We start from the raw sequence: 27,748 nt of genomic DNA, 5'->3' as shown, positions 1-27,748 counted from the left end.
CTGTGAGCTGTTCCCCCATCCATGAGCTTCTGTTGTCCAGTTACTCTCACCTGATCCATTTTTTTTTCCAAGGTCATGTCTCCCATCTATCCATCCATCCATCCATCCATCCATCCATCCATCCATCCACACTGCACTTCCAACTCATGAGTTAAATAGGCCAAATGCGAGTAGATCAGGACTATTGATTTTCAGTGAAGGTGGATGTCCTTGGGTGATGGAGATATATGATGGCAGATCTTGTGTAGCTGGTGAGATCAAGGGGGAGCTGAAAGGGAATTGTCACTGTAGTGACAGTGGAGGCTTCAGTAACTCAGAGGAGGACCAGAGGCTCCTCGTGCTGGTCCCCCTGGCTCAGGCAGCACACAGCTGGGAGACGACCACCAAGGGTGTGCACAACAGCAGCACTGGTTAGAAGAATTGGTCTCAATTCTAAGCTCTCATTGGAGGAACTCCTGGAATTTCACAGCTCCTGAAAGTTTCTGTCTCCCTCAAGCAGGGTCCTCATGCGGCTACCTGTCCTTTCCCGTGGGCTCTGAAGCTCTTCCCTGGGCTGGTGTGCCTCTCTGCCCTCTCCCCTGTGATTGACTGCTGGTTCTCATTCCTCCCAGCTCCCAGCCACTCCTGTACCCGCTGAAACTCATATCACTTAGTGGAGATGGCCGACTCCCTCTCCTAGCCAAGGAGAACTTGCTCCAGCAGATTCCTACAGAGATCCTAATAGCACAACTTTTTTCTTAAGCACGTGTTCTCTGGTGTTTTTTTTAATGACTCTTTTATTCCCACCAGCAATCAGCCAGTGTCTCTTGATGCTCTTCCCGGTGTTGGAGTTCACTCTGGTCGAGGTGAGGATAGATCAATTGGGATTCCAGCTGGATGTGCCAGAATTCTGCAAACAGGCACGCAGGTTAACCCTCTCTCTGGGAATTTTGCTTCAGAGGGAAAAGACAATTGGATTGTTGTGACTCTAGCTTTTCTAAGTCAAACACATTGTGTGCCTCTCATTTTCCGTGTTGAAAATTCTTTCTCTATTTTTTCCTTGTCCAGCTCACATGCCTGAAAATCGTCCTTGCCTCCTCCAGTTTCTTCCTCACCACGTTTGTTTAAGCTCCAAGGCCACCTGCCTGAGTGCTGATGGTTCTGAGATTGGTCCGTCATTTCCATCCCCTCTTTTATCTCTCCCGTCACCTTTGAAAAACAACTTTATTGAGATATATTTTACGTATACTAAAATTCACCCTACTCAAGTGCACAGTTTTTGCTTTTTAGTCAATTTTCTGAGTGGTGCAGCCATCACCACAGAACAATTTCAGAACATTTCCACCACTCCAATGAGATCTCTCATGTTCACGGTTAATCCCTGTTCCTGTCCCCAACCCCAGGCAACCACTACTCTGCTCTCTGTCTCTGTAGATTTGCCTTTTCTGGACATTTCACATAGATGGAATCCTAACAGATGTGGTCTCTCAGGTCTGGTTTCTTTCACTTACCCTATTGTTTTTGAGCTTCATCCACACTGTAGCAAGTATCGACACTTCCTTTTTATTGCTAAGTAATATTCCATTGTATAGATGCTCCACATTTTGTCTATCCCTCACCAGCTGACGGACATGTAAGTTGTCTCCACTTTTTGGCTACCATGAATAATGCTTCTATGAACTTTTGTGTGCAAGTCTTTGTGTGGATGTTTTCTTTTTTGGCAGGTAGATCTTTAGGAGTGGAACTGATGGGTAGGACAGTCATTTTATGTTGAGCTTTTTGAGAAATTGCCAAGCTGTTTTCCACAGTGGCCACACCATCTTACATTCCGATCAGCCACGTATGAGGGTTCCCATTTCGCCACATCCTCAACAATAGTTCTTATTGTCTGTCTTTTTGATTATCGCCATTTCAGTGGGTACGAAGCAGTATCTCATTGTGGTTTTTAATTTTCATTTTAATAAAGACTAATGATGTTAAGCATTGTTTCATGAGCTTCTTAGCCATTCGTATAGTTTCTTTGATGAAATACTTGTTCACACCTTTGCTTTGGATTAGGTTGTTTATTTTCTAATTTCTTATTGTAAGACCTTCCATCACTTTTTACCACCTAACTGGTGTGCCTGCTTCCATGTACTTCTGCTTAACCTTTTTCACAAAGCACTACCAGATTACTGTTACCACGTGGCCTTGGTGCTGTCCCTAACTTACTCAAAACTACTCAGTGTTCTTCACTGCCTACAGTTCAAACAACTAGACATCAAAACTATTACATGATATGGTTCCATCCCTCCCTATTCTCACAGGTACTCTGAGTTCTGGGAAAATGGCTCACTTGTGACCTCCCTGTCCTTTTCTTCTGAGTGTCTGTCTCTCGTCTGATGTCTTTCCTACCCTTTCCTAATCTCTGATCCATCCTGCAAGGCCCAGTCAAAGGCACTTTCCCCAGGGGTCCCTTGCTGGCTCTTCCAGTGGGGATGTCAACTCTCTCTGACCTCCCCAAACTCTTTGTCTGTTTCCTTGGTCCCAATGACCTGTTTACTTGACCTGCCAATAAGTTGAGTACTGTTTTAGAAATTTTAAATAAAAATGTTTCCCGGCACCCCCTCACAATGATATTCTGCTCCAGTCCTCTTACAAGTTCATTAGAGCGGTCATCAACTGGATATGTAGTGGTTTTTCTTTTACTTTATGTCCCGGACTTTCACAGCCTTCTTAGGTCCCACCTGTTGCCAACATGTGCTGCCCCTCTGATCCTGAGACGTTGTGTGGCTCCTGGTTGGGGACCAAAGAAGGGTCTGTGTTTTTTCCCTGACATTCTCTCTGGCTGGATCTGTGTCTGTGGGCAAGTCACTTCACCTCTAAAGAGCTCTGGGGCCTCTCTCTTACATTTCTAACTCCAAATTTAGGAGGTTGTAAAGATAAATGACATGTATTATTAGTTTATTTCTTTTTTGGTAAAGTGCTTTGAAATCCTATTTTATTGTAAGGTATTTATCTATTTATTTGCCAAAGAAAATTCACGCTGAGCTAACATCCATTGCCAATCCTCCTTTTTTTTTTACTTGAGGAAGACCAGCCCTGAGCTAACATCAGTGCCAATCTTCCTCTATTTTGTCTGTGGGACACCTCCACAACATGGCTAGTAAGTGGACTAGGTCCGTACCCAGGATCTGAACCTGTAAACGTGGGCTGTGGAAGTGGAGCACGGGGAATTTAACTACTCAGCCACGGGGTCGGGTCCTACTGTAAGATACTTATTTTTAATCAATATTCTCTACACATCTCTCTCTCCAGCTTTGTTTTTTTGTATGCTGGCTTTGGTCAGGCATGCAGGTGTGTGCATGTGTGGGTGTTTGTGGACACGTGTGATCATGGATGTTTGTGGGGCACCCATATCCTTTACCCTCTGGCTCCTGCGGTCCCTTTCCTAAAAATTGAAACTTGCTTTAATTTATTTCTTTATTTTAGTAACATTTTTCTTATAATAATGTTAAATTTGTCTCAGAAAACATAGAATTGGAAACTCCCAGAGAGCTGTTATACTCAATATTTTCATGTTAGATTCTAGTCTTTTCTTTCTGATGCATACATAATTTTCTTTTGGTTTCACCAAATTATCATCATACTGTACATACTTAAATTTTTTATGCTTAACACTAATATATCATCAACGTCTTTCCATTATTTCCATAAAATTATTCTTTTATGCAACATTTTTAGCGGCTGCATGGTATTCCATGGTCTGACTACACTGTAAGTTATTAAACCCATCCCCTACGGATGCACATATAGGTTGTTTCTCTTCCTTCACTATTGTAAACAGTGGTACAGAGGATGCCCTGATCCCTTTTTAAAGCAGCCTACTTCTTGTGATAAGTGGCAGCGCAGTCTATGGCTGTCACATCTAGTGCCCAATGTCAGTGGGATGAACACTTATTGTCTGATCTTCCTCTCTGTCTTTAATAATTGGTCTTTTTTCCCTTAACATCAAAGCAAAATAAAAATAACAACAGCTCCCCCCAATTTATCATTGTAGCCACAGAAATTTGCTTCACGCTCTCTCTTTCTATACCGTTACCTTAGGAACTGTCAACTTTAGATGAAATCAAACTTGGAATTTAGCATGAAAGGAATTGATGAGGATAAAATGACTAATGATTGCAATGATAGTCCACCAGTGGAAAGCCTTCTTCAGCTTGCACGATAACAACCTTCCTCTTACATTGCAATAGTGACCAAGGACACATATTAAAGCTTGCTGATGACTCTTTGGCAGTGCACACATGATCATATGGTGCCCAGAACACCAGTAGATCATATGCAAATATTGTTTGCATATTCATCAAGATGCCACATGGACAGGGTGAGCAGCTTTAATTGTCTTTCAAGGAGAAACACAGCCACCTCTGGAATACGCAGGCATGTCGGTGCCTAAACCAATTTGGAAATGATTTCAAAATAAAAATATTAAAGAGGAGTGGGATCTGTTATATTCTGCCTTCTGCTTAGCAATTAGAAGTTGCCGGCCTGATTTTGTTTTTTTATTTCTGAGTTATGCTTTTAGACATTCAAAAACACAGTGACATAATATATTTTAGCCATAAAATTTATAAGCTACTCACTCCTGAGGTATAAATAATGAGAAAGCTAAATTGCATTTTCTGAAAATATAAAAGTTCCATGAAGCATTCCCATAGAAATTATGTCCATTTAATAATTAAGCAACAAGGAATGTGGAATAAGAATTGCATTCTTAGCCAGATAATGGACTTAAACTTTTTTGGCACTTTGTACTTATGGATATAACAGGGAGACACTGTTTTTCACTCAGCAGTGTCAATGGAATAAATAAATTGGTGTTTATAGAAGCTCTGGGCTTTTAGAAGCCAGTATGTAATTTTTTCATTTATAAAATGAATGATTTTTTTAACCTAAATTTTGAATTAATGCTGTTAACATCCTTGAATGTGTAGATGTGAGAAATTATACAGATATGTAGATTTCTATCCATCATCCATCTATCAGTTCAGGGTTTGGTTGCATCATTAGACTCCTTCAGTCTAACAGAAAGTAAAACTATAGCTAGTCTCTTTAAAGACTAATTATTTAGGTTGCTAACTCACAGAATAAAAACACTTAAAACCATAAGAATTCTAAAAACTGAAGGTAGACTTGAAAAAGCCACAATTAAAACATATTAGGGAGTACTTCATGTACAATTGAGTTTCCCAAAGAAAACAATTACAAACTGGATAACAACAACAAAAAACCTATTTAAAGGCACTGGACAGTGGCCAAAAGCCAGCAGAGACTGGAAAGAAGGAGTATGTGGGTTTTTTCCAGTCTGCTGGGCATGGTGGCTAAAAGTCGAGGAGAAAGCCAGTCTTCTTGGTCTGAGGTGCTACGTGGTGGAGCTGACGGCTGTAGCTGGGAAGCAAGAAGGAAAGTCCTTGGAAGGAGAGAGCCAAAGTGAGGCAGCCCTAAAAGCCCCACCAAATTCCCCTCAAATCCTTGGCTGACAGTTTTGAATTTTGCACACATGGAAGAGTTACAGAAGCTCAGGGGAAAGCAGCATCTAGAAGCTGACAGAGCAGAGCAGCTGCTGTCTCTGCCGGGAGCAGGGCTTGGGTTTAAGTCCCAAGTTAGAGGGGCTGACAAACACTTTAGGCTTTCCATTGAAACTCCAGAAGGGCCATCCTTTAGGGGTGAAGAACAAGTCCTGGGACTAAGGGATTTTTCTTAGATGTAAGTACAAAACCTAAATAGAATCGCTCTAACAAAGCATAAAGCTGAGCCTCTGTGAGTGATCCACCACTAACTTAACTGCCCACTAGAGCAAAATCAGTACTCTTCAGAGGATAATAGATAACAGAATCTAGCATCTCTGTGATGCAATATCTACAATATTCAGCATACAGTTAAAATTTGCTGGATATGAAAAGAAATAGGAAGATGTGATTCAGAGTCAAGAGAAAAATCAGTTAATAGAAAGTGACCCCAAAATGAGCCAGATGTTGGAATTAACAGACAAGAAATTTAAAGCTGCTATTGTGAATATGTTCTAGGATTTCAAGGAAAAAGAAGCAGAGAAATGGAAACTATGTGTGTATGTATTGAAAAGTACAATATCTGAAATGAAGAATTCACTTGATAGGCTTAACAGAGACTGGAGAGAGCAGAAGCAAGGGTGGGCAAGCTTAATAAAGGATCAAGAGAAATTACCCAATCTGAAGAATAGAGGGCAAGGATTGAATTAATGAACAGAGCCTAATAACCTATGGGACAATGTCAAGTAGTATAATAATATACATTTAATTGGAGTCCTAGAAAGAGAGGAAAGAGAGAATGGGGCAGAAAAAAATTTGAATAATGACTGAAATTCCCCCAAATTTGCTGAAAAACATCCAGATCAACTTATAGGTTCTAGAAATTCAGCCAAACCTAAGCAGGATAAATCCAGAGATAACCACATCCAGGAGCACCATAGACAAACTACTGACAACCAACAGTAAAGAGAAAATCTTCAAAGCATCCAGAGAAAAAGGACACATTACATACAGAGGAACTCCATAGGAATCACTGCTGACCTCTATTCAGAGGCCAGGAAGGCATGAATGACATCTTTAAAGGACTGAAAGAAAAATAACTGTCAACCAAGAATTCTACATCCAGTTAAACTATTCTTCAAACACAAAAGTGAAACAAAGACATTTCAGATAAGCAGAAGCTGAGAGAATTTGTTGCCAGGAGACTGTCAGTACAAGAAATGCTAAAGGAAGTTCTTCAGTCTGAAGGGAAATGACCCAGCTGGAAAGTTGGCTTTATAGGAAAAAAATGGTGAGCCCCAGAAATGATAAAACTGGATAAATATAAAAAAGCTATATATTTAAAATTTTCTAAACTTTACTAAAAGACAACAGATTGTTTAAAGTAAAACTGATAAGATTGTATTGTGGGTTTTATAATGTATATAGATATAAAATACAGAAAACTAGTAGCACAAAGGAGGGAGGTAAAATGGAATTATACTGTTGCAAGTTTCTTACAGTTTAGGTGTGAAGTGGCACAATGTTACCTCTAGCCCACGATAAGTGAAAGATGCATATTATAATCATTAGAGCCAAAAGGCCAATAGAGCGACGACAGAGGAACATTAAAAAGTATTCAATTAATGACAAAAAGAAAGGAGAGTCAGGAATGAAAGAGTACAAATAGAAAACCCACGATACTAGCGACAACACGAAGCTCAAAAACCTTATGTTGGGGCCGGTCTGGTGGCACAGTGGTTGAGTTCGCGTGTTCTGCTTCAGTGACCCGGGGTTTGCTGGTTGGGATCCGGGTGGGGACATGGCACCACTTGGCAAGCCATGCTGTGGTAGGTGTCCCACATACAAAGTAGAGGAAGATGAGCACGGATGTTAGCTCAAGGCCAGTCTTCCTCAGCAAAAAGAGGAGGATTGGCAACAGTTAGCTCAGGGCTAATCTTCCTCAAAAAGACAAAACCCAAAAAACCTTACGTTAAGCGAAAAAAGCCAAACACAAAAGAATACATACTGCATGGATTCTATGAGTAAAAAGTTCAAGATTAGGCAAAACTAATCCATGATAGAAACCAGAGCAGTGGTTGTGCATGAGGGGTGGGGATCCACCGGGAAGAGGCAGAAAGGATCTTTCTGGAAAGATGGAAATTTATATCTTTATTGAGGTGGAGCCTTACTTGGGAGTATACATTTATCAAAATTCATAGGATTGTACACTTAAAATTTGTGGATTTCACTGTGCATAAATTTTACACACGTTTTTTGAAGCCCCAAATCAAACTCTCTCGCGGGGCCTCCGGTTGTTCACTTTGATCAGCAGAGGGCGCTCCGAGCTCACCAAACACGCTTTGGGGACCCAGCTACTTGGGGATGCAAATCAGACCAGCTAGAGTCCCCTCTGTCTCCAAGGTGAATCTCGCAGCTCCCCGATAGCTCTCCCTCGACACCCCACCTTCCCCGCCCGCGGTTTCACCGGCTCGTCTATTCACCTGGCCACACTCTGCCTTTCGGCTGATAAGTAGGGCGCAGCTAATGGGGATTCTATTTGCCGCGGCACCTCCGCGGAATACAGATGTGCCTGGGAGCTGGCGCGTGCTGCCTGGAGGCATACCTGACCCCTGTCTTCTCTTGATGGGATCGCTTTTAAATTGGAAGTGGGCACGTAATGGAAACTTCCACAGTGTTCTCGACATCTTCATTTTGACCTTCTTACCTCGCTTTGGTGGCTGTGACATATTCCCACGCAAGGGCTGCGGCGGGAGCGGGGAGTGGGTGGATGGCAGCGCGAGGGCGGCGCGGAAGGAATTTTCCCTGAGGAAGGCAGGGTGGGTAGGGCGACGCCCCAGGGTTCCAGCACCCGAGAATATTGTCTTCCTGCCCCTTCCATATCTGAGAAGGAATCTAGCGACTGGAAAGCCCCAGACGTCCTTCGCGCCTTCGCCTACCCCCAGGCTGGGTCTCTCCCGGGAGCGGAGATGCCATTACACCTCACGTGATCCCCGCACAGGGCCGGTCCTTCGAGAGGCGTCTCGTGGGGTGTTAATTAAAGGTCACAACAAAACAGACCTGCCGGCTCACCAGAAGAAATGTCCTCCTGGGAAATGAAAAATGACACCCCGGAGCAGCCACGTGTGGAGCCTGGCATATGCCGGCTTCCTGCGCTCCTGGGCGCTGCGCCGGGGGCGGGAGGGGGGATCGGAGAGGGGCGATGACTGGGTGCTCCCGGGACTCCGCGGGTCCCCAGCGAGGGAAGAAAAGGAAGGAGGGGTGCTGAGGGGGCTGACCCGGACAGGACGAGGCCAAAGCCAGCTCGCACACACCCCCCCATCCAGGCCCTCGCCGTCCGCTCTCGCGTGTGCAATCCCTCAGTTTCCCCAGCCCAGCGGCGGCCCGCTGGACCCCCAGGGTCACCTGTCCCAGCCCTGGGCGGCAGGCACCTCGCAGACTGGGGCTTGGGCGGGTGGGGGGCGAAAGCCCCCAGTGCTCGGGCTGTGGTTGGGAGGGGGGGCCCCCGGCCGGCTGGGGGTTGGTAGGGCAATTCCAGAAAAGGTTTGCAGGGCAGGTCTAGGAGAACAAAGGGCGGGGGGAGGACCCGGCATGTTTGTGGACTTGTTTGTGACTCAATCCTTTTATACGGCGTTTCAAAGGCAGACCTGCAAGCCTTGCCAGGAAGAGAAAGAACTTGGGGGCGGGGGAGGCTCGGGCGCAGCGTTTCTGTCCAGCCCCGCTCGCTCGGCGCTGCCCCTCGGCTCCAGGCGCGCGCACTGGTGTTTCATTAGAGCCCTGGACACGGGCCACTCACCAGGAACTTCCTCGCAAGGAGCGAGATTTACGATCCCCTCCCCCGGCGCTCGGCCTCTCAATGTCAGGCAGGAGCGCCGCAACATAAAATGGAGCCCGGCCGGCGCGGCGGCAGCCAGGCGGCGGGCTCCCGGGCGGCGGGGCCGCTCTCCCCGAGGCTCCGCGCTGCGCCCGGGCGCACACGCGCGCCCTGAACGCGGCCGGCTCCCGGCGCCCCGAGCCGCCCCTCGCGCTGCCCTCGCACATCTGACAGGCAAGACGGACCGGCGGATATTGGCTCCGCGACACGCCGAGGCTCCTCCCCAGTCTGGATCTTTATATTTTGGGAGAATTTCTTTGAACTCAGTTACCCAGCTCCGTGAAGGAGACAAGTTCCCACAGCCCGATCGCCGGCGGAGGCGAGGCGAGGGCTCGCCCACCTTCTCTGCAGCTGCCGGGCGCCCCGATTGTATTCCTCTCTTCCCTCGTGGAGGAAAACGGACTGACTTGCTGAGGAAAACGCCAGTTATCTGGATGTGGCCGTGAGAAGAGAACGTGTGGCTGGAGGAGGCAGAAGAGGACGAGGGAAAGCATTATTTGAAGAGAAGAATAAATCAGCCTCTCCAACCCTTTCTGCAAATTGGTGCTATTACTTCTGGGGTCCATTTGCTTTTATTCTCCCCCCACCCCACATTAAGAAACCTTGACTTGAGGGCCAAGAGACAGCCCCCTATAAGCGGCGGACCTTCTGGGTTGGAGCACCTTTTGGATGTAGCATTGGTGGAACATTTACACTCTCCTTTGCAAAAGCCACCATGAATTCGGTAGCTGGGAATAAAGAGAGGCTGGCGGTCTCCACCAGGGGCAAGAAATACGGGGTAAGTTGTGACGGGTACAATGCGGAGACGCGTTACCACAGCCATCTCGGCTGGGGTCACCCCTCTCCGGGTACCGTGCGCCCTGGCAGGGCGGCTCCGAGCTCTCCTCCCGCTGCAGAGGCGCCTCCGCCGGGCGGCCGGGCGGGCTTGCGCGCGCAGAGGCGGGTCTGCCGGCGAGGACGCCGCACACTCGCCGGGCCCTCGGAATGCTTCAGTCCTCTCATTCCGTCCCTTCCCCGCACCCCTAACTTTTGCAGCATTCCTGCACTTCTAGGCAGAATTAAGCCGAATGGGAGGGTTTTCCAGGAATTCTCGGCTGTTCCTCGGGATCATTTCCCTGGGGCGGGAGAGCCTTTCATTTACCTTCCGGATCCGGAGGGCTGTACCCCGAACGAATAAAAATCCAAAAGTCACAGCCGCTCCAACCCCCCCGCCCCCCAAGAGCATCTTCCAGGATCCTGAACCTGGGCTCTGGCTGGCATGGGTGCCGTTTCAAAAGCGCAGGGCGCTGAGTCTGTGGGTTCCCCCTGCAGAAACCGTTGAACCCCCCTGAGCGAGCCCTCTCCGCCTGACCGGAGGAGCCGTCCGCCCGCGCTACGGACCCGGCGCGGGGGGGCACCCGGCCAGTGGGGACTCACTTAAGGACAATTAACGAGACAGATGGAGGCAGATTTGGCCGGAGTGCTCAGAGCGGTCCCGAACGCGCTCCCGGTGGCGCGCAGGTCCCCGGGAAGGCGGGCGGGAGGGCGCCCCCAGCCCGGCGCGGCTCCGGGGCGCGGGAGCCCGCCGCCGTGAGGCCCCTGACAGCGGCGTGTCCCCCCCGCAGGTGAATGAAGTCTGCTCGCCCACCAAGCCGGCTGCGCCCTTCTCCCCCGAGAGCTGGTACCGGAAAGCCTACGAGGAGTCGCGTGCCGGGAGCCGGCCCACCCCCGAGGGCGCGGGCTCGGCGCTGGGCTCATCGGGGACCCCGTCCCCCGGCTCGGGCACCTCGTCCCCGAGCTCCTTCACGGGCTCCCCGGGCCCCGCCTCCCCGGGCATCGGCACCAGCTCGCCGGGCTCCCTGGGCGGCTCGCCGGGCTTCGGCACCGGCTCCCCGGGCTCCGGGAGCGGCGGCGGCTCCTCCCCCGGCTCGGACCGCGGCGTCTGGTGCGAGAACTGCAACGCCCGCCTGGTGGAGCTGAAGAGGCAGGCTCTGAAGCTGCTGCTCCCGGGGCCCTTCCCCGGCAAGGTGAGCGCGCCGCGGGCCGGGAGGGAGGGCTGCGGGGCCCTGGCGGCGCTGGGGACTGCTCCACACCCTGGGGGGCGCTGGCACGGCTCGGCCACCCCGGGCCAGGGGGCCACCCCGCGCGTCTCCCTCGCCAAGCCGCCTGGGGCGCAGAGCGGGCACGGTGCGCCCGCGGCTTCAGGTCTCCCTGTCCCCTGGGGATGGCCCAAGCCATTTGTCCTGCAGCTCTCCTCTCCTTAAAGTTCTCTGTCTGCGCTGCCTGTGCGCGCGCCCGCCCATCCCCTGGCCCCGCGCGGCGCTGCGGTCCCCCAGACCCTCTTTCCGCGCGGCCGCTAACCTTGGCCGTGCGGCAGGCGGGCGAACGCACTGACGCCAGCTCCTGGGATTCTGTCCTTTCTGCCGCCCGCCCGGACTGCTGGCCGCTCTTCAGGTTTTTCTCCCCACTCCTACCCTTTCCAAAAACGTCGGTGTGAGTAGTAAAAGCAACCTGATAATGTAGGAGTCGGCCTTTCCCATTACCTATTTGTGGTCCTTCCTTCCCAGGATTACGGAAACAGAAACACACATATTGGAAAGCCAGCATTTCCCCCCTAACTTTCCGAGTGTCTGAGGAAGATTAAGGGGCGGAGAGCTCCTCGGAGCGCGGCTACCTCCTGGCCTGCTCCAGCCGCGAGCACGGCGCTTCCTCCATAGCAACGCTGCGCGGTGGTGTGCGCGGAGCCCCAGAGGGTAACAACACAGTGCGATTGTATCTGCACCACTGGGTCCAAGTACTATCAAATGATAATATTTACTCTTCCACTTGAGAATTTTTATCAGTGGTTGGAGAGAAACACCGAGAAAACAGAGTAAATTGCTGTGGAGATTTCCAACACTCTTTGTTCAATGGCATTTTCTGATTTATATTCCTGTGACTTTTGAACTGAAATATTGTGATTTTGAGTAGTGGAGTTTAGGAATAACTACATCTGGTTGCCCCCCTGCTTCTCCAAATACACGCACATTGATGTTTTCATAGGCAAGGGTTAAAGTAAACAAATACCCACAGATGTTGTAAAATTGTAAATGTGGAAAAGTACCACCAAGAGAATTGGTTTTATGAATCCAGAATTTATCTTAAGAATAGTTGACTTGCGGATTGTTGTCAGTATGCCATTTCTGTGGTTTGATACTAAATGGGTTAGGACACCCCAAGAATCAGTTTCTGGGACTCTAGAAGCTCACACCACTCTTGCGTGCTCTATGCTCTGATTTAACAATTTCTTCACTCAAATTTATTTGCTGTTTTGGTCATTTATCAATATTCTTTGATTTCCTACCACATTCAAGGCACTGTGTGAGGCACAGTAATGAAATAAGTGCATACAGTCCTTGTCCACATGGAGCTTATATTCTAATGGAGGATACAGACATTGACCACAAAATGCACAATTCGTTGTTTACTCCCATTTGTGGTGAGTGGTACAGTGGAAGAGTGTGGGGTTCTGTGAAATTGCATAATCACACAGGAGCCTCTGATAAATTTAGAAGAACTTTGGTTCTTAAGGATATAACACGTGATATTTGGCAATCCTAATAAGTTGCAGCCTACCAAATTATTCTAGAACATTCTTGAGGACGCTTTCTTACAATAGCTGCTTTGTGTTGCTGTTCGAGTGCTCCTTGTGTGCTAAGGTAAATCAAAATATACCGTTTTCATAAAAATGGAGAAAGGGAAGGAAGGGAAGGAAAGGGAAGAAAGGAAGAAGAAACAAATGTTGAGACTGAAAGGCATTCATCACGTTTTGTGGAGTCATATGACAAAGCAGGTTTTTATTTTTGTTGAAGTAGCCTGGAAAATTCATTCACAGTGTTACAGGAGGCTGCACAGTGTATTTGCTGACTTTATTTACGTCCTGATAATAGTGATGTTGGGAAACTGATCATAAGGGGAGAGTGATGGTTCCAGAAGAAGCATGGCATCTGCTGAACCGCAGTGCTTGGCACTGCCTCCCAGTGATCCAGGCTGGTCTCGAGGAGAGCTGTGCGTCGTGGGACAGTCACTGGGATCAATTTACGTGCACACGGGAATATCACCCAGTGCCTCAGTTCCGTGGAGTTTACATGAGACGAAGCACAGTGGAACATGACATTTGTTACTGGAGTGTGTGCCAGGCTTAGCCCGAAACAAGGGTGATTTGAATTACCTCGTGGGTGGGAATGAGGTATGGGGCCTCAATTTTAACTACAAATCTTCTGCTTGTCTCTGGGAATAATAATTTTAGGTTTTTTTTTTTCTTTTTTAAGCATCGGTACCCTCAGATTAGGTACAATTTCCATTACACCTCTAAAGTCTGCAACATTTTAACCGAACAAACCTGGTGTTCTCTCCTGCACCATGGTTGGAGGCCCATGTAACTCGGAGACAAGGCTTTTCTTCTTCCCAGAACTGGATTATGAGCCAACTGTGGACCTCTGTAGCCCTCAGGCATGGAAGGAGTTAAGTTTCATTGGAACAAGAGATGTCATTGTGACTCCAACATGTAGTTCACCATGGAGAGTAAGAGTCTGGAAGATAAAGGCATGTTTTTGAGGAGCAATTAATAAAAATCATCTTTGTAATTCGCTTAAGATGCTTAGCTATATTTGGGGAATATTTCCTTAAATAGAGTATTAAATTCTACTGGGTGGTGTTAAAAGTCTCCTACAGAGGCATTTAAAAGTCAAAGGCAGAATAGGAACCTTATTATTTTAGGATGGATTTGGTTTTAGTTCTTTCTCCACCACTGATTTATTTTGTGACATTGAGTAAATCAGTTTCCTCTTTATTTTTAGCTTTCCCATTAATATACTAAGAAAAAAAATGATTCAGACTGTTAGAATGTCATACAAATTATTTTGGATAAGGTTTGAAAAGTGCTTCCATTCTTTAGAGAAAGACGTGAGAGTTGATGATTATTAATTAGCCAAGATTCTGTTAGATTTATGTTTTACAGAATTTAGGGGTTTTCTTACAAAACATTATCCACTTTCAGTTTCTAGTTTTGTCAGTACATTTCCCAGATATGATACTGCCACGAGTTCCCACACTATGCCCACTGGTAGGTCACAAGCCCCAGTGAATGTTCCCAGTTTGTCGCTGGGACAGTTGGTTAAGGAGGGGAGGTGAAGTGCTGGTGAGCCCGTGCAGAGGTGTCTGGCTGGTCCCAGGAATTAGAGAGTGGCTTTGGTGGCCTGAAGATGACCTGTTCTGAGCACTCTCAGTAGTCATGTGGCCACTGGAGAAAGGCTTCACGGCAGAAGGAGACATGACTTGGAGGTTTCTAGCTTGGGTAACTGGGTGAGTAGGGATAGTGTAAAGGGAGACAGGAAATGGGAGGAGATACAGATGGGGATGGAGCTCACAGAGAAGGATGATAATGGGTTTGGTTTTCTATGCGTTGAGTTTGAGGCTTCTGGAAAGAGATGAAGAAGAGACAGATTTAGGAGTAAAACAGACTCTGAATGAAGACGTGGCAGCTGTGAGCTCACATAACTCCTATTGATGCTTTGGATCCATCCTTTCCAATAGCAGCTCACCTGGGTGAGTAAAGATCAGTGCGTGGTGGCAGATGGTAAAACATTCGGATTAACTTTTGGTACCTCAGTGAGTAAAAAAGTCCTTATTGGGTTTGTATGATTTCTTTTCTAGGGCTGGTAAATGGAAGTGGTCAGATAAAACAAAAGAATATGGATTTGTAAAGTGTTGGGATTTTCAGTGAAAACAGTCCTTTTACCCATTGTAGTGTTCCAGTCTGTCAGTATAAAATCATTTCATATCCACTGGCAAGAGTGTCTTTCCTGTTTCATACACAGTTGAGGCACAAAGCCAGAAATAGGAGCCAAGGAGCCAAGTGTCCCATTTTGGGGCTATCCTAGATCATTCTCATATCTGTGATAGAGCTTTTGAATTGACAGTGTAAGCCCAATGAAACATCAGCCCAAAGGAATTCCCTGGAGTAAGCAGAAATGTTCCAGGTTGGCAGAAGGTTATCAGACATCTGTTCATTTCCATATCAATAAAAGAAAATCTTCTCTTATGTAAAAAAAGGTCCAGAACTATATTCCTATCAGATTTTTTTCTCAGTCATATATCCTAGGTCCATTTATGGCCCAGAAATATCAGGACGATTAGCCAGACATACTGAGAAGCATGGCCAGGAATCACAGAGAAGAATGAAAGGCATGTGTCCAGGGGTGTAAAACACCAAACGTAGACTCTAAATATCCAGACCCCAAGGAAGTCTAGACTTGGGGGAGGGGGCGTGTATTTGTGTGTGTGTGGTGTATTTCTGTATTTTCCCAGCTCCAAAACAGGGATATGAAAAAATAGCTCTATTTAAAAGGTTCCCTATAAGCCACTGTAAGACACTTTATAAATAGATAAAGCAGACAGTGCATTTTAAATACTTACTAATTGTGAGGAAATTCTATCTGAAATCTTCTGAGAACACATGGCTATTTTCAGAAAGCTTCATTTGAATCTTTCCCATTTCAGAAGTGTTTTAGATAAAGGATCAGCCAGTAGATAATATCAGTAATGAAAATGTTCTGTAGCATTTATCATTAAAAATTTTTGAGACATTTTAGGGATTATAAAAACATTCCCAGTAGAGACATGTGAGCAGTAATCTCTTCTTTAAGGCTTAGCAAGCTATGGAATAATGGCATTTCATTCTACCAGACTTTTAATTGTGAACCAACATGGTCAGTTTTTATAGCGACTTAATTCACTTTGTAAAAATCCCTGGCCTGTAGTAATTTCTTCCACTCTCATTGCAGATAGGATTATTGCATTAGAAATGTGATTTTTAAATGGCTGAGGCTAGTAATTTGTCAGCATTTGGAAGGATTAAGTCAATAAAATTTAGGCAACATCAGTTGCTCTTTGGCATTGCATCACAGATCTTACATTCATCAGCTAACAGTAGCGGTGATGGTGAAAATGATGATGATTATAAATGGCTAACAATTATTGTCCTCATTATGTGTAGGCATTGTACTAAGATACACACACATACACACACGTATACACATCTATGCATACATACATAAAATCTCGTATAGCAAAATGAAGAGGAACCTGATTTGTCTTCTTTTACCGTGGAATTCCAGGTGATTGATGTGGTTCAGGTCACAAAGGAAGCATGAGTAAAGATGCAAGGAGCAGAGAAATCCAAGGATGCTTCTCTGCAAAAGCTGTTGATGGTCACTGTTAGTGAGAATGCCTGAGTGGGAGACCCCTGCTTAGAGAGAACGTTATGATGGTTTTTCCAGGGCTCACAGGTGGCAAGTTCACTTTTGGGGTGGGGGATGGGGAGTGGTGGGAAAAACATGGGAAGTTGCCCAGATTCTGAGCTGAGTAGTGTTCCTGGCTGGAATGTATGCAAGGGCAGAAGGAACTTCCTCAGGTTTATATTCCCTGGGTTGGGACTCTGTTGTCAGCCCTTTCTGAGAAACCCTGCGGAGGGCCCTGTGCTGACCTTCAGAGAGGAGTCGTCCCTCCGCTGGGCGTTTCAGTGCCACGTCAGCCGGGCTGCAGGCTTCCGCTCTGCTTCGTCCTGGCAAAGGTTGCAAACTGGCTGGTGTCTGTGAGGGTTCACGGGAGGTTTTCAGGAATACAAAATGAATTTCTTTTTCATCACTCTCTTGAGTTACAGGCTGATCATAAGCAACTTTTCTTTACTTTTTTTTTTTTTTCAATCTCGTATATGGTCATATTGTGGCAAAGAAGCACTGTTTAGAATGGGCTCCCGTTGACGTTTCATGCTTGTATGTGCCCATCAGAAATATCTTAAGATACATTTGTATAGGTGCAAAAGGACTGAGAGTTACACTTTTATTCCTAAATTACTTTTGAAATATTTATCAAAATCGTAAATCAGTTCGTATCCATCGTCCTGCTTACCATGGCCTCTGGGTGCTCCAGAACCCATCTAAGAAAATTGGATTTTGAGTCATGGTTAGAAAGATGTGTGTCTACCACTTCCAGGTTTTAGAGGAATTCACCTGGGTTTTCTTGGAATATTTATATAGTTTTCTTTTTAATGTTTAGATCTCTGCTCCATTGGGAGATTATTTTAGGGTGTAAGGAAAGGTATAGACCAATTTTATCTTTTTCTAAATGTCTATCCAGTAGTCCCCAAACCCTTTATTAAAACATCCATGTTTCCCCCAGTGATTTGTGATATCACTATTATCATAAACCAAATTTTTGGTTGTACTTGGGTTCATTTCTGGACTTCTCTTATGTTCTATTTACCTGTCTCTTCATATACCAATTCCATACTATTTTAATTTTGGAATCTTTGTAGTGTGTTTTAGTATTTGGTAGGACTAGCCCTCTCTCCCAATTTCTTTTCTAGGAGTTTCCTGGTTATTCTTCTTGACTATTTTCCCATGTGAACTCTAGAATCAACTTGCCTAACTCCAGAAAAAAATTTTTTTAATTGGAACCATGTTAAATTTCTGTATTAACCTTGGGGATATTTGGCATCTTTATGATGTTGAATCTTTCCCAAGAACATGGAATATCTTTCCATCTGAACAAGTCTACGTTTCAGCAATTTTAAAAGTTTTTCTCATACAGGCTTTGCACATTTCTTGTTACATTTATTCTTAGATATTATATCTTTTGTTGCTATTATAAATGAACTCTTCACTTCTATTATCTCTTCTAGTTGGTAATGATTTATGTATAAGAAGAGTTTTGATTTATATATTTATTTATATCCCATTACCTTATTAAGTTCTATGACTGTATCCATTCATTTTTAAAATTAGTACTCTTGGATTTTCAAAAAATTTAATCATCTACAAATAAAGATATCATTACTCTTTTCCTTTGCTATTTTTATTTCTCTAATGGTTTTCTAATTGTTTGTTACATTGATTAATGCCTCCAATACAATGTTAAATAGTAGTGATAATGGGGACATGTGTATAGTTTTTCACATTAAGAAGTTGGCTTTTGGACTGAGGTCTATATTTATTTTTAAAATTTAAGGAAGTATCCATCAATTCCTATTATATTTAGTATTTTTAATCAGGAATGGGTGTTATATTTTGGCAAATGTCTTTTCATTATTTAAGGAGATGATCATATGACTTTTCTCATTAGGTCTATTAATATTTTGAATTATTATCTTTGGTTTCCTAATAATGAACGATCCTTGCATTCCCATAATAAACCCCACTGAGTCACAATGTATTTTTTTTAAATATGCTACTCGATTCAGTTTGCTAATATTTTATTTATTGTTTTTCCTTCATATTCATATGCCAGTAGGCATTTTTGATTCCGGCTCATATACCAGCTACAGTACTGTGCCGCATTTTAACCAAGATATGCAAAAGACTAGAATTCCTGCCCTGCAACTCCCAGTCTAGTATTAGAGGCAGACAAGGAACCCAAGAGTGAGAGTGCAATGTATTAAGTGCTGCTACGGGCTGTGCAGGCTGCTAGGAAGCACGGAGAGGTGAGGCTAAGCTGGCTTTGGAAGGGTGAGTAGGAGTTCAGCGTGTGACTACGGTGAAGGATGGACATTCCAGGCAGAGAGAGTGTGCACATTGGGCACAAAGAGGTTGTGCAGGCTCAGTACACTTGGGGAACTGCGGTGGTGCGTTGTCACCATAGCACTGTGTGTGCATGGGTCAGTGACAGGCTGGGAGGCTGGCAGGGAGAGAGTGAAGGGCCTTGCAGGCTAAAGAGTCCGAATATTACCCTGTAGGCCATGGCAGCCATTGAAGGGCTTTCAGGAAGCGGATGAAGGGATCAGACATTCATTTAGAAAGACTGCTCTGATAGAGAGAGAGAAGATGGAGTGGAAGACTGGTGTCATGGAGTCACGTCAAGAGTCCCCTTTCTGTGGCTTGAGTGAAGGATGATTCAGATCTGAACTAAGGCAGTAGTGGTGGGAATCCAGAGGCAGCTTGTACCTGACAGATCTTGTACATAGGAAACCTATGAGGGGTGGCAGCTGAGATATGGGGTGGGAGGGAGAGGAGGAAGATGAGGTGTTCTCCCAGATTTCTGGCTAGGACAAGTGTATAGACAGTGCTGCCATTAACTGAGACAGAGAATAAGGCAAAGAGAGACTGATTGTTACTGTGGATCTGAGTTTTGAGTATGGTTGTGGATAATAATGTTGGTTTGGGCTCTGTAGACCTTGAGGTAGAATGTTCCAGTGGGGTCCAGTTGGGGCTCTCCAGTGGGTTTAGAGCTGGAGACGTGGAGATGTCAGTGTGGAGAAGGTGGTGGAATCCACAGGTGACGTGAGCTCTCCAGGGAGGATGTGTAGAGTGAGACAATAGACAGCTGGGTGTGGAGCTCTGGGACCCACTGACGTTGAAGGGACAGGGAGCCTGAGGAGCCAGGAAGATAAATCGAGCAGGAGAGGCCAGAAAAGGGGGAGGGAAATAGGAGAAAGTAGTGTCATGGAAACTGATGGAGGAGCGAGCTTCAGCAGGTAGGGGTGATAAAGGTCAGATACCTCGGCGAGGTCAAGGGTCGGACTGAGGCTTCCATTGAGTCAGCAAATAGGAGGTCATTGGGGATCTTTGTCAGAAGAGTCTCTGGTGCCCTGGAGAAAGGCAGGCAATGACAGTGGGTCCAGGAGTGGATGGAGAGGTGAGGACGTCTGAGGAAGCATTTGAGTTGTTGAGGGCACTAAGGGGTTAAGAGAGATCCATTTACTGAGGCTCTTATGACCTTAAAAATGAAGATCTGGGGTCAATAAAGGAGTGCAAAACCAGGCTCCATCACTAAGTGTGAGACCTTGGGCAAGCCACTTAGCCTTCCTGAACCTGGTTATTCTCATCTCTAAAATGCGGGCCGTGATAGGACCTCACCAGGGTTCTTGGGAGGATCAAGTGAAATTGGGAGATGATACTCAGCCATCACTTCCTGTTTTTATTCCAATGACTCTCCACAGGAAGATGAATTTTATGAAAGGCCCCTTCCTTCTTTTTTTTCTTCCTTCCCTCCTTCCTTCCTTCCCTCCCTTCCTCCCTCCTTCCTTCTTTCCTTTCTTCCTTCCTTCCTTCCCCCCCCCCCCCCCCCCCCCCCCCCCGGTCTCTCTCTCTTTCTTTTTCCTTTCGCCAGTGGTCTGACACCAAAATGGAAAAGCCGCAGTCAGAGAAAATGGAGCCATTCAGCTCATCTCTGTTCCCATTTCTTCACCTCCAAGTGGATAAAGCATTTCATACTTATTTATTCTTTTGTAGGGTGGCTCCACAGAAAATTTAGGGGGGCTCAGTTGACAAAAATAGCTACTCCTTTTAGTTGAGATGCCATGAATATGGATTGAGATTCTTTGTCACAGATGGAAATCCCTTCTTTAAGCTCTGCCCCTCTCAGAGGCCCTCCAGGGAGGCCTGCAGACACGGCATTTGGCGTTTCGGCTCTGGTGAGTGTGGGAGAGCTGACTTCCCCCAGTGACTGTGCATGCAATGTGCAGATCCAAGCAGCACCAGTAATTTGGGCTTATCTGCCTTCCAATCCAGTTTTATCTTTCTCAGACAGTTTTCTTTGCAGTTATACTTTGCTGATCCTATCACATCGATTCTGACCAGACCCTGTGGAGAAGTCTAGAAATAAAGACACCTCCCCCAGCAAGCAGTATTTCCTGCACATGTCTCAGCTCTCAGAGCTGGAGCTGACCTGGGCAGAGAGGGTTCTTGTAAACTCTGATATAGAAAGAGCCAGTACTCTTTTGCTGCTATATGGGTTAACCTATCAGGAGGCTCTGGGGCAGAGTAAATTCTTTTGAGAAGCAGCACTACATCTAAATATATCTTAAGTTTTATGTACTAGGTTACAGTTGAGGGGCTATTTTTATTCATCTTTTCTAGTTAATGGGGTTTAAGCTCAATATTGTTGCTGATCATGAAAAGTTCTTGGAAAAGATTTGAGCTGTCTACTCAGCATGGTTTTAAAATCTTTGATGGTTCTTACGCATGGAATGTCTTTATTTTTAAAGCATGAAAGGCAAATAATAAGTTAAAATCTACTTTGCCACCACAGGGAGACAAAGATAAACTTTTAATAATTCTTTAATCTGAGTGGCGTCTGAGATTTGTAATTGCTAATTCAGGATTTTTTTCCTAAGATAACGTAGGAGTTGATAGAGCTTGAGATTTGTCGGTGGTGTAATTCCATCTCTTCATTAGCAGTGATGAGCAGCTACGCTTTCCTCTGAAAGGCTAGCATCCTATTTATAGGGGTTGCTTTCCTGAGAGTTGTAGTCCCTGCCTCCCTTTTCCCGGCTTGTCGAACTGGCGTCTTCATGCAGCAGTAGGAGACTTACTTATTAACTGATTAGAAACCACCACCAACAAGCAAAACCTGTTGAACTATCTAACCAAATGGTTACACAGAAAATAAACAGTCGAGGCAAACAACTAGCAATCGCTGTTGTTTAAGAAAAATAATCAGCCTCCTGGTTCCGTTGTGTCTTTCTGTGGAAGGATGTCTCGGTCCTGAGCATGGCAGCTGCAGAAGTGGCCTTCAATGGCTTCCCAGTGGTCCCATAGCTGTGAATTGGAGCATCACTTGTCCTCCACCAAACCAGGCAGCATGGTGGTGGGGGCGGAGGGAAGGATGGAGAAGGACAGAAAGGAGAGGCATAAGATAGAGGGGAGGAGAAGGAGGAACGACAAGAGAGAGGGTGAGAGAAACAGAAAATAAAGGGGTGGGTGGTAGGCATCAGGTTGTCTACATTCCCAGATGTTTAGGTGAAAAAGGACTGTCCTTAGAAGACAGGCAGAGGTACAGTCATGCCTCCAGCACCAATTAGCATGTGGTCTCTGGCAAGTCACCTTGCTGGCTTGTGCTTTATTCCTCTTCTGTAAACCAAGAGTGGGGGGAGTTGGTGGTCTCTAAACTCCTTCCAAGCCTGCGGGTCTCTGTGAAGCTGGAGAGAAGCCCCAAGTCCTTGCCCCAAATTCCAGAGGATTGTGGTTGACAAAGTCCTTGATGGATTTCTGGCTGAACTAAGAGCCTGAAGCTGCTGCATGGGTTACCACATTTGTGGGACTTCCCGCTCTTCAGCCAGCCAGCGTGTGTCCCCCTTCTTTGCCCATTCAAACAAAGATTCTGGTAATACTGTCATCGCTCATGTTTCTGCTTTTGGAATTTGGATCATAAATTGACTGACAAGATTCTTCCTGTTTCTTAATAGAGCTGTTTACTTTACCGTCTTCTGTGTTTGTAAGCAAAAGTAAACTTGGACAAACAAAAGGACAATTGATTTGATAGGAGCAATTTGGTAAGGAATATTTGAGAAAAAGTATTGCCTTAGACATAAAGACTGCTTATAGTTAGTTTTACGTTAAAAAAAAAAATCTGCCATACTGCTTAGAAGTAATTTGTGGGGAGTTCATCCTAAGTAGCAGTATAGGAATACCAGAACTCCAAACATTTTATTCATCATTCTTAAGAAAATTCCCCATCTAGATTTTTTTCCCAAGCCTCTTTGTCCCTTTTGATTTCTCCTTTTTTCAGCTTTTTCAAATATCTAGACAGGGCATCAGCGTTTAGACCAGTATTTGCATATCCCACGCCCGTGACTTGAGTGTACCGATCCTCTAGTTTTGATGCTTGTCCTGCGAAGGGGAGAGCAGGTAGCTGACTGCTGAGTCAACAAGGTCCATCCAGTTCTGATCGATTTTATTTTTCTTCTTCAACACTAGCCCAGGTTGCCTCTTTAAAATATCTCCTCCCTGTGCAATGTTTCCCTAACTCTTATTTCAACCCTAATACTTTCTATTTGTATTTTAGTCTAAACACAACTCAAGGAGCACAGATATTAAACACAGAACTTCCTTTGGCCTTTACCGGCCCGGGAGCACATTAGGACTTCGGAACAACACAGCTGAGAACAGGCACAGAGCAGTGGGAGCAGCAGCAATACCACTTGTCCCTCCTCCTTCCTCCACGTTCTTCCACGTTCTCTGCACTTACTCGTAGGGAGCATTCATGGAGCATCCTGCAGCCAGGCACCCTCAGCTCAGTGGTCTGCCTTGAGCATAACAAACCTTCCATGTGTTTCTTGATTATGTTCTCAGATAGTGTATCCTTTATTGCTTTTCTTGTTCTTTTCCCTTAAATTTGCTCAAGTAATTATTTGTGAAATTGCTAAGGAGAAGTCTAACAAGGTTTGTGTGTGCGCGCATGTGCGAGCTCTTATGTGTGTGTGCGTGTGTGTGTCTGTGTGTGCGTGCACACTTTGCAGGAGCCCTGAGGAAGCATACAAGTTGGTAACATGGTAGACATCCTGTCTCAGGTTTCAGACATTGTTAGGCTGAAGCTTTTATTGGAGGTCAAGGCAGCTCATGAAGTGGGCTGTGCCATTAAAAGGGCATTCGGCAGCAAAGGGTGGCAAACTGTCTGGGCAGGCCGAGGGTGGAGGAGGGGTTGACAGCTGCAAGTCTGCTAATGATGGCTTTACCAGCATTGTTTGCAGCTAGGGTGGTAAAGTGATCCGAGGCATGGTTTTCATATACCTAATCAGGCTCTCTGCTTCCTGTGTGAGGCGTCCCCTTGCGGAAGGAAGTTGCTGGCTATGGGCTTTTTTGTGGTGGTAGCTTGTGCTAATTTACTTTTTTTATGGAGTATTCGTCGTCATTAGTGATTCTCCATAATGCCCCTTTATGATGCTCAGGAAGGACGTAACAATGATGGAGGGGTTTAGGAGGCTTGCCCAAGGTCACCCAGAAAACCTCTGGCGCCTGGCTGTCCATCAGGTTCTAATAGGATTTATTGATGCCCAAGTTGTTCCGCCCATGTGGATCTCCTTGACTTTGAACCTGGGAGCAGAGTCATCATAGCTTACTCATTTTATGTTTTGTTTGGTGCCTGTGCACCCAGTAGACAGCCATTGTTTTTTGAATACGTGAATTCACCAAAGATTTCTGGCCTTTTGAGAAGTAACATCTCCTTTCCACTGCTGTGTTAATGAAAACGTCACTGGGGATGAGGGAAGAGGATGATAGAGGATGGGATGCTGGCGGGGTGTGGAGGGGTCAGAGGCGATGCCTGGGTTAGTCCAGGAAGTGGCATGAAGCCATCCCACTGACACAGCCTCCTGTTCTCTAGAATACTGAAATCCACGGAGATGAAAGAGTGAGAGTGGCTCCTTCCCGCAGTGGATCTTGGTCTAGGTATTTATGGCTTGGCTGGTTTGGAGGTCCTTGAGTTGTTAGTTGATGTGTCCTTGTGTTTGTGCAGTGTAACGTGGTTATATTTACTTCTAGTCTTGCAGAATAACAGAATGTGGGGATGCTCACTGGATGCTTAGAATGGGGTCCCAGGTATTCCGGGGAGGAAACATATTATCTTTGGTCAGAACTAAGCTGAGGGGACAAGCTTGAGGCCAGTTACCCAGACACTGGCACCTCGGATTTAATTTCTTCCTTCAGCCAATAATTGATAGTGCCCAGGTGATACTGCTCTGCCTCTGTTATTTGGTGAGATGGTGACCCATGATCACGTCCAGGAGGGAGGAGGGTGTAGCATCATAAAGAATCCCTCTGCCTGCAAAGGCTTGGTGCTCCTCAGAGTTTGAAGTGAGAGGAGAAATGCAGCGGGCTGGTTTCCAGTCATTCAATGCTGAGTAACAAGGAAGCAGGATAGTTTTTCCTATAGACATTAATGGGGTCGTGTTGGTTTGAAAAGAAATGGAGTAGTGTTCATCACTCTATTTAAGAGCACCCATTATGATCTTTTTAGTAGGATCACGGACTTTCAAGACCCTCTTTATGATTCTTACATAGGGCAAAATTCAATATAACGTGTCAATGTAAATGAATGCCATTAATTTTTAACATTGTACATCACCTTTACTCCTGGAGACCTCAGAATATCCTTGTTAGTTGTTAGCATTTTATAATCAAAGAAGAGTAGCATAGAAGGAACCTTAGAGGTTATGCGATGTTGCATTACTTTTGTGATTAGGAGCATGGTGCCTGAAGCCAGACCACTTGGGTTCGAATCCTTGCTCTGTTATTTACCAGCTCTGTAAACTTAGAGAAGGACTGACTTTGTGCCTCGGTTTCTTCCTTGTGTAATGCTGTTAATAATAATAATTGCTTCACAGGCAAGTTTTTTCTGGCACATAGTAGGCGTTCATGGAATGTTAGTATACAAACCGCCTCTTATAGAAAAGTAGAACTTACATATCTAGATGGTGACCTCCTAACTCTAGGATCTACTCTACACAATTAACATTCAGTTTATTCCTTTCTCATTCTCTCATCATCCGTCTCTTTATCCATCTGTCTGTTCATCTCTCTGTCCAACACCTCTTTGGCCTTTACCGTATAGGTATGTGGCCGCTGGACTTGGTGCTGGGGATAGAGAGATGGCTAAGATACAACCCTGTTCTTGAGTCCCTCACAGCCTGGTGGGAGGGTGGGTATGGAAGGGATGTGCAGAGTGTGGAGTTATGGGCACACAGGGGAGCAGCCTCCACTACTTCAGGCCACTGCATTGGGCCATTGCCACTTCTTTTTCACAGCAGCCCTTTAAGGAGTGTCATGGCTGGATATGGAGTGGGATGAGATGGTTTCCTAGAAGAGGTGACAGCTGAGTTGAGGCTAACGAGACAAGTAGGAATTAAGTGAGCAAAGCCTGAAGAAGATGAGGCATTCCAGGGAATCTCAGGAACAGAGAATAGAAACAGCCTGAGAGTCTGCATGAGCCCTGAGAAATTCAGTATTACCAGACATAAAGTGTCCAAAGAGGGTAGCCCACCACATCGTCTTCACAAGAAATTAGAGTCAGTGTAAGATTTATGCACCAGTGTTGACAAATGATGCTACCGTGTAATACATCAAGGTAGCAGTACACCACCCATGTTCATGATGGCATTATCCACAGTAGCCAAAAGGTGGAAGCAACTCAAGTGTCCATCAGTGGATGAATGGATAAACAAAATGTGCTGTATCCATACAATGGAATATTATTCAGCCTTAAAAAGGAAGGACATTCTGGCACATGCTACAACATGGACATTATGCTAAGTGAAATAAGCTAGTTGCAAAAGAACAGTTACTATCATATTCCACTTATGTGAGATACCAAGACTAGTCGAATTCACAGAGACAGAATGGTGTAGGATGGTGGTTGCCAGGGGCTGGGGGAGGGGAATGGAGGGTTGTTGTGTAATGAGTGAGGAGTTTCAGTTTGGGAAGATGAAAAAGTTCTAGAGATGGATGGTGATATAACTGTACAACCATGGGAAAGTACTTAATGCCACTGAACTGTACACTTAAAAATGGTTAAAATGGTAAATTTTATATTATGTGTATTTTACCACACACACACGCGCGCGCACACACACACACAGACAGCAGTACAAACTGTCACCAAATGTGTTCTAAGGGAAGAGATAGCCTGTGGCGTGCCTGAGCAGGGAAGACTTCATCCAGTAACGGCTCATGAAGGGTAATCGTGATAACATTTGTTGATCGAACCACATGATGCGTCCAAGCACGCTGTGTGTAGTATGTTTAATCCTCACAACTGCCATGTGACGTGGGTACAGTGGCTGTCCCCACTTTACGGGTGCAGACACTCAGCAAGGTGAGGCACCTGGACTTGCATCCTGCAGCGAGATGTGGGGCGGGGGTAGCACTTTGCCCTGTGCTCACTGCTGCTCAGTCCTTCTTACCCCTCTGTGTGCTGCCTCTCTGTGAGCCTCACTAAAGCCCCTCAGGAGGGAGAGGGCAAGATGTTCTGAAATGGGCCGAGCATGTGGCTGTGGAGGGATGCAGGCAGTGTCCCCAACTATGCTCTCTTTTCTCTTACTTCCACTTACCGTCCGAGAGGATGACCAGCCGTGACCAGGCAGAAGCCCGTCAGCTCCTCCTCTGCTTTGCTGTGGGACGGCGTGTGTCCGGGCAGGACCCACGATACTCTGTTCTGCAGGACCGGTGCAGAGCAGCTGTTTTATTTGTGTTGTAATAGTTGGAAAAGTTTTAAACAGGCAGTCATCATCACTGAGTAAACACATTAAACTGGCAAATAAATCTTTGTGAGGGCAGCACATTAAAGGGTTCCCTGCATAATACGTATTAATACGTTACTAAAATTACATTGCACATTTTGCAGTAAACTCCAAAAAATGATTTATTCGCTCTTGGGTCCTTGGCAGCAATATGTTCAATAGCGGCAAAACTCTTCCAAATTTGCCAACACACTTTGTGTGCATTGGTTTTTTGGAGTTAGACCAAATGGACCCTTTTAAAGATCAGATAAGCTACTACACCCTTGTATTTATATAGCTGCTTTCTAAACGTCACTGCACTGGCCCTTTGCCACCTGT

The 27,748-nt window shown here is 45.6% G+C and overlaps 1 protein-coding gene across 2 annotated transcripts in view; it reads left to right on the top strand.

Moving 5' to 3' along the window:
• The first annotated feature begins 9,208 nt into the window (after positions 1–9,208).
• Positions 9,209–27,748, top strand: part of KIF26B (kinesin family member 26B) — a 436,898-nt gene continuing 418,358 nt past the window's right edge. The window contains exons 1-2 of one of the 2 annotated variants that reach the window (XM_044762759.2): positions 9,209–10,180; positions 11,007–11,408. In XM_044762759.2, coding sequence (XP_044618694.1) covers positions 10,118–10,180; positions 11,007–11,408 — 465 coding nt within the window. In that variant the 5' untranslated portion in view covers positions 9,209–10,117. Of the gene's footprint in view, positions 10,181–11,006; positions 11,409–14,531; positions 14,968–27,748 lie in introns of those variants that run through there. The other variant, XM_070501708.1, reaches the window with a different exon arrangement.

Source organism: Equus asinus, chromosome 30 (genome assembly GCF_041296235.1).
Source record: "Equus asinus isolate D_3611 breed Donkey chromosome 30, EquAss-T2T_v2, whole genome shotgun sequence".
NCBI classification, from domain to species: domain Eukaryota; kingdom Metazoa; phylum Chordata; class Mammalia; order Perissodactyla; family Equidae; genus Equus; species Equus asinus.
This window is presented reverse-complemented; position numbering and strand designations above follow the sequence as displayed.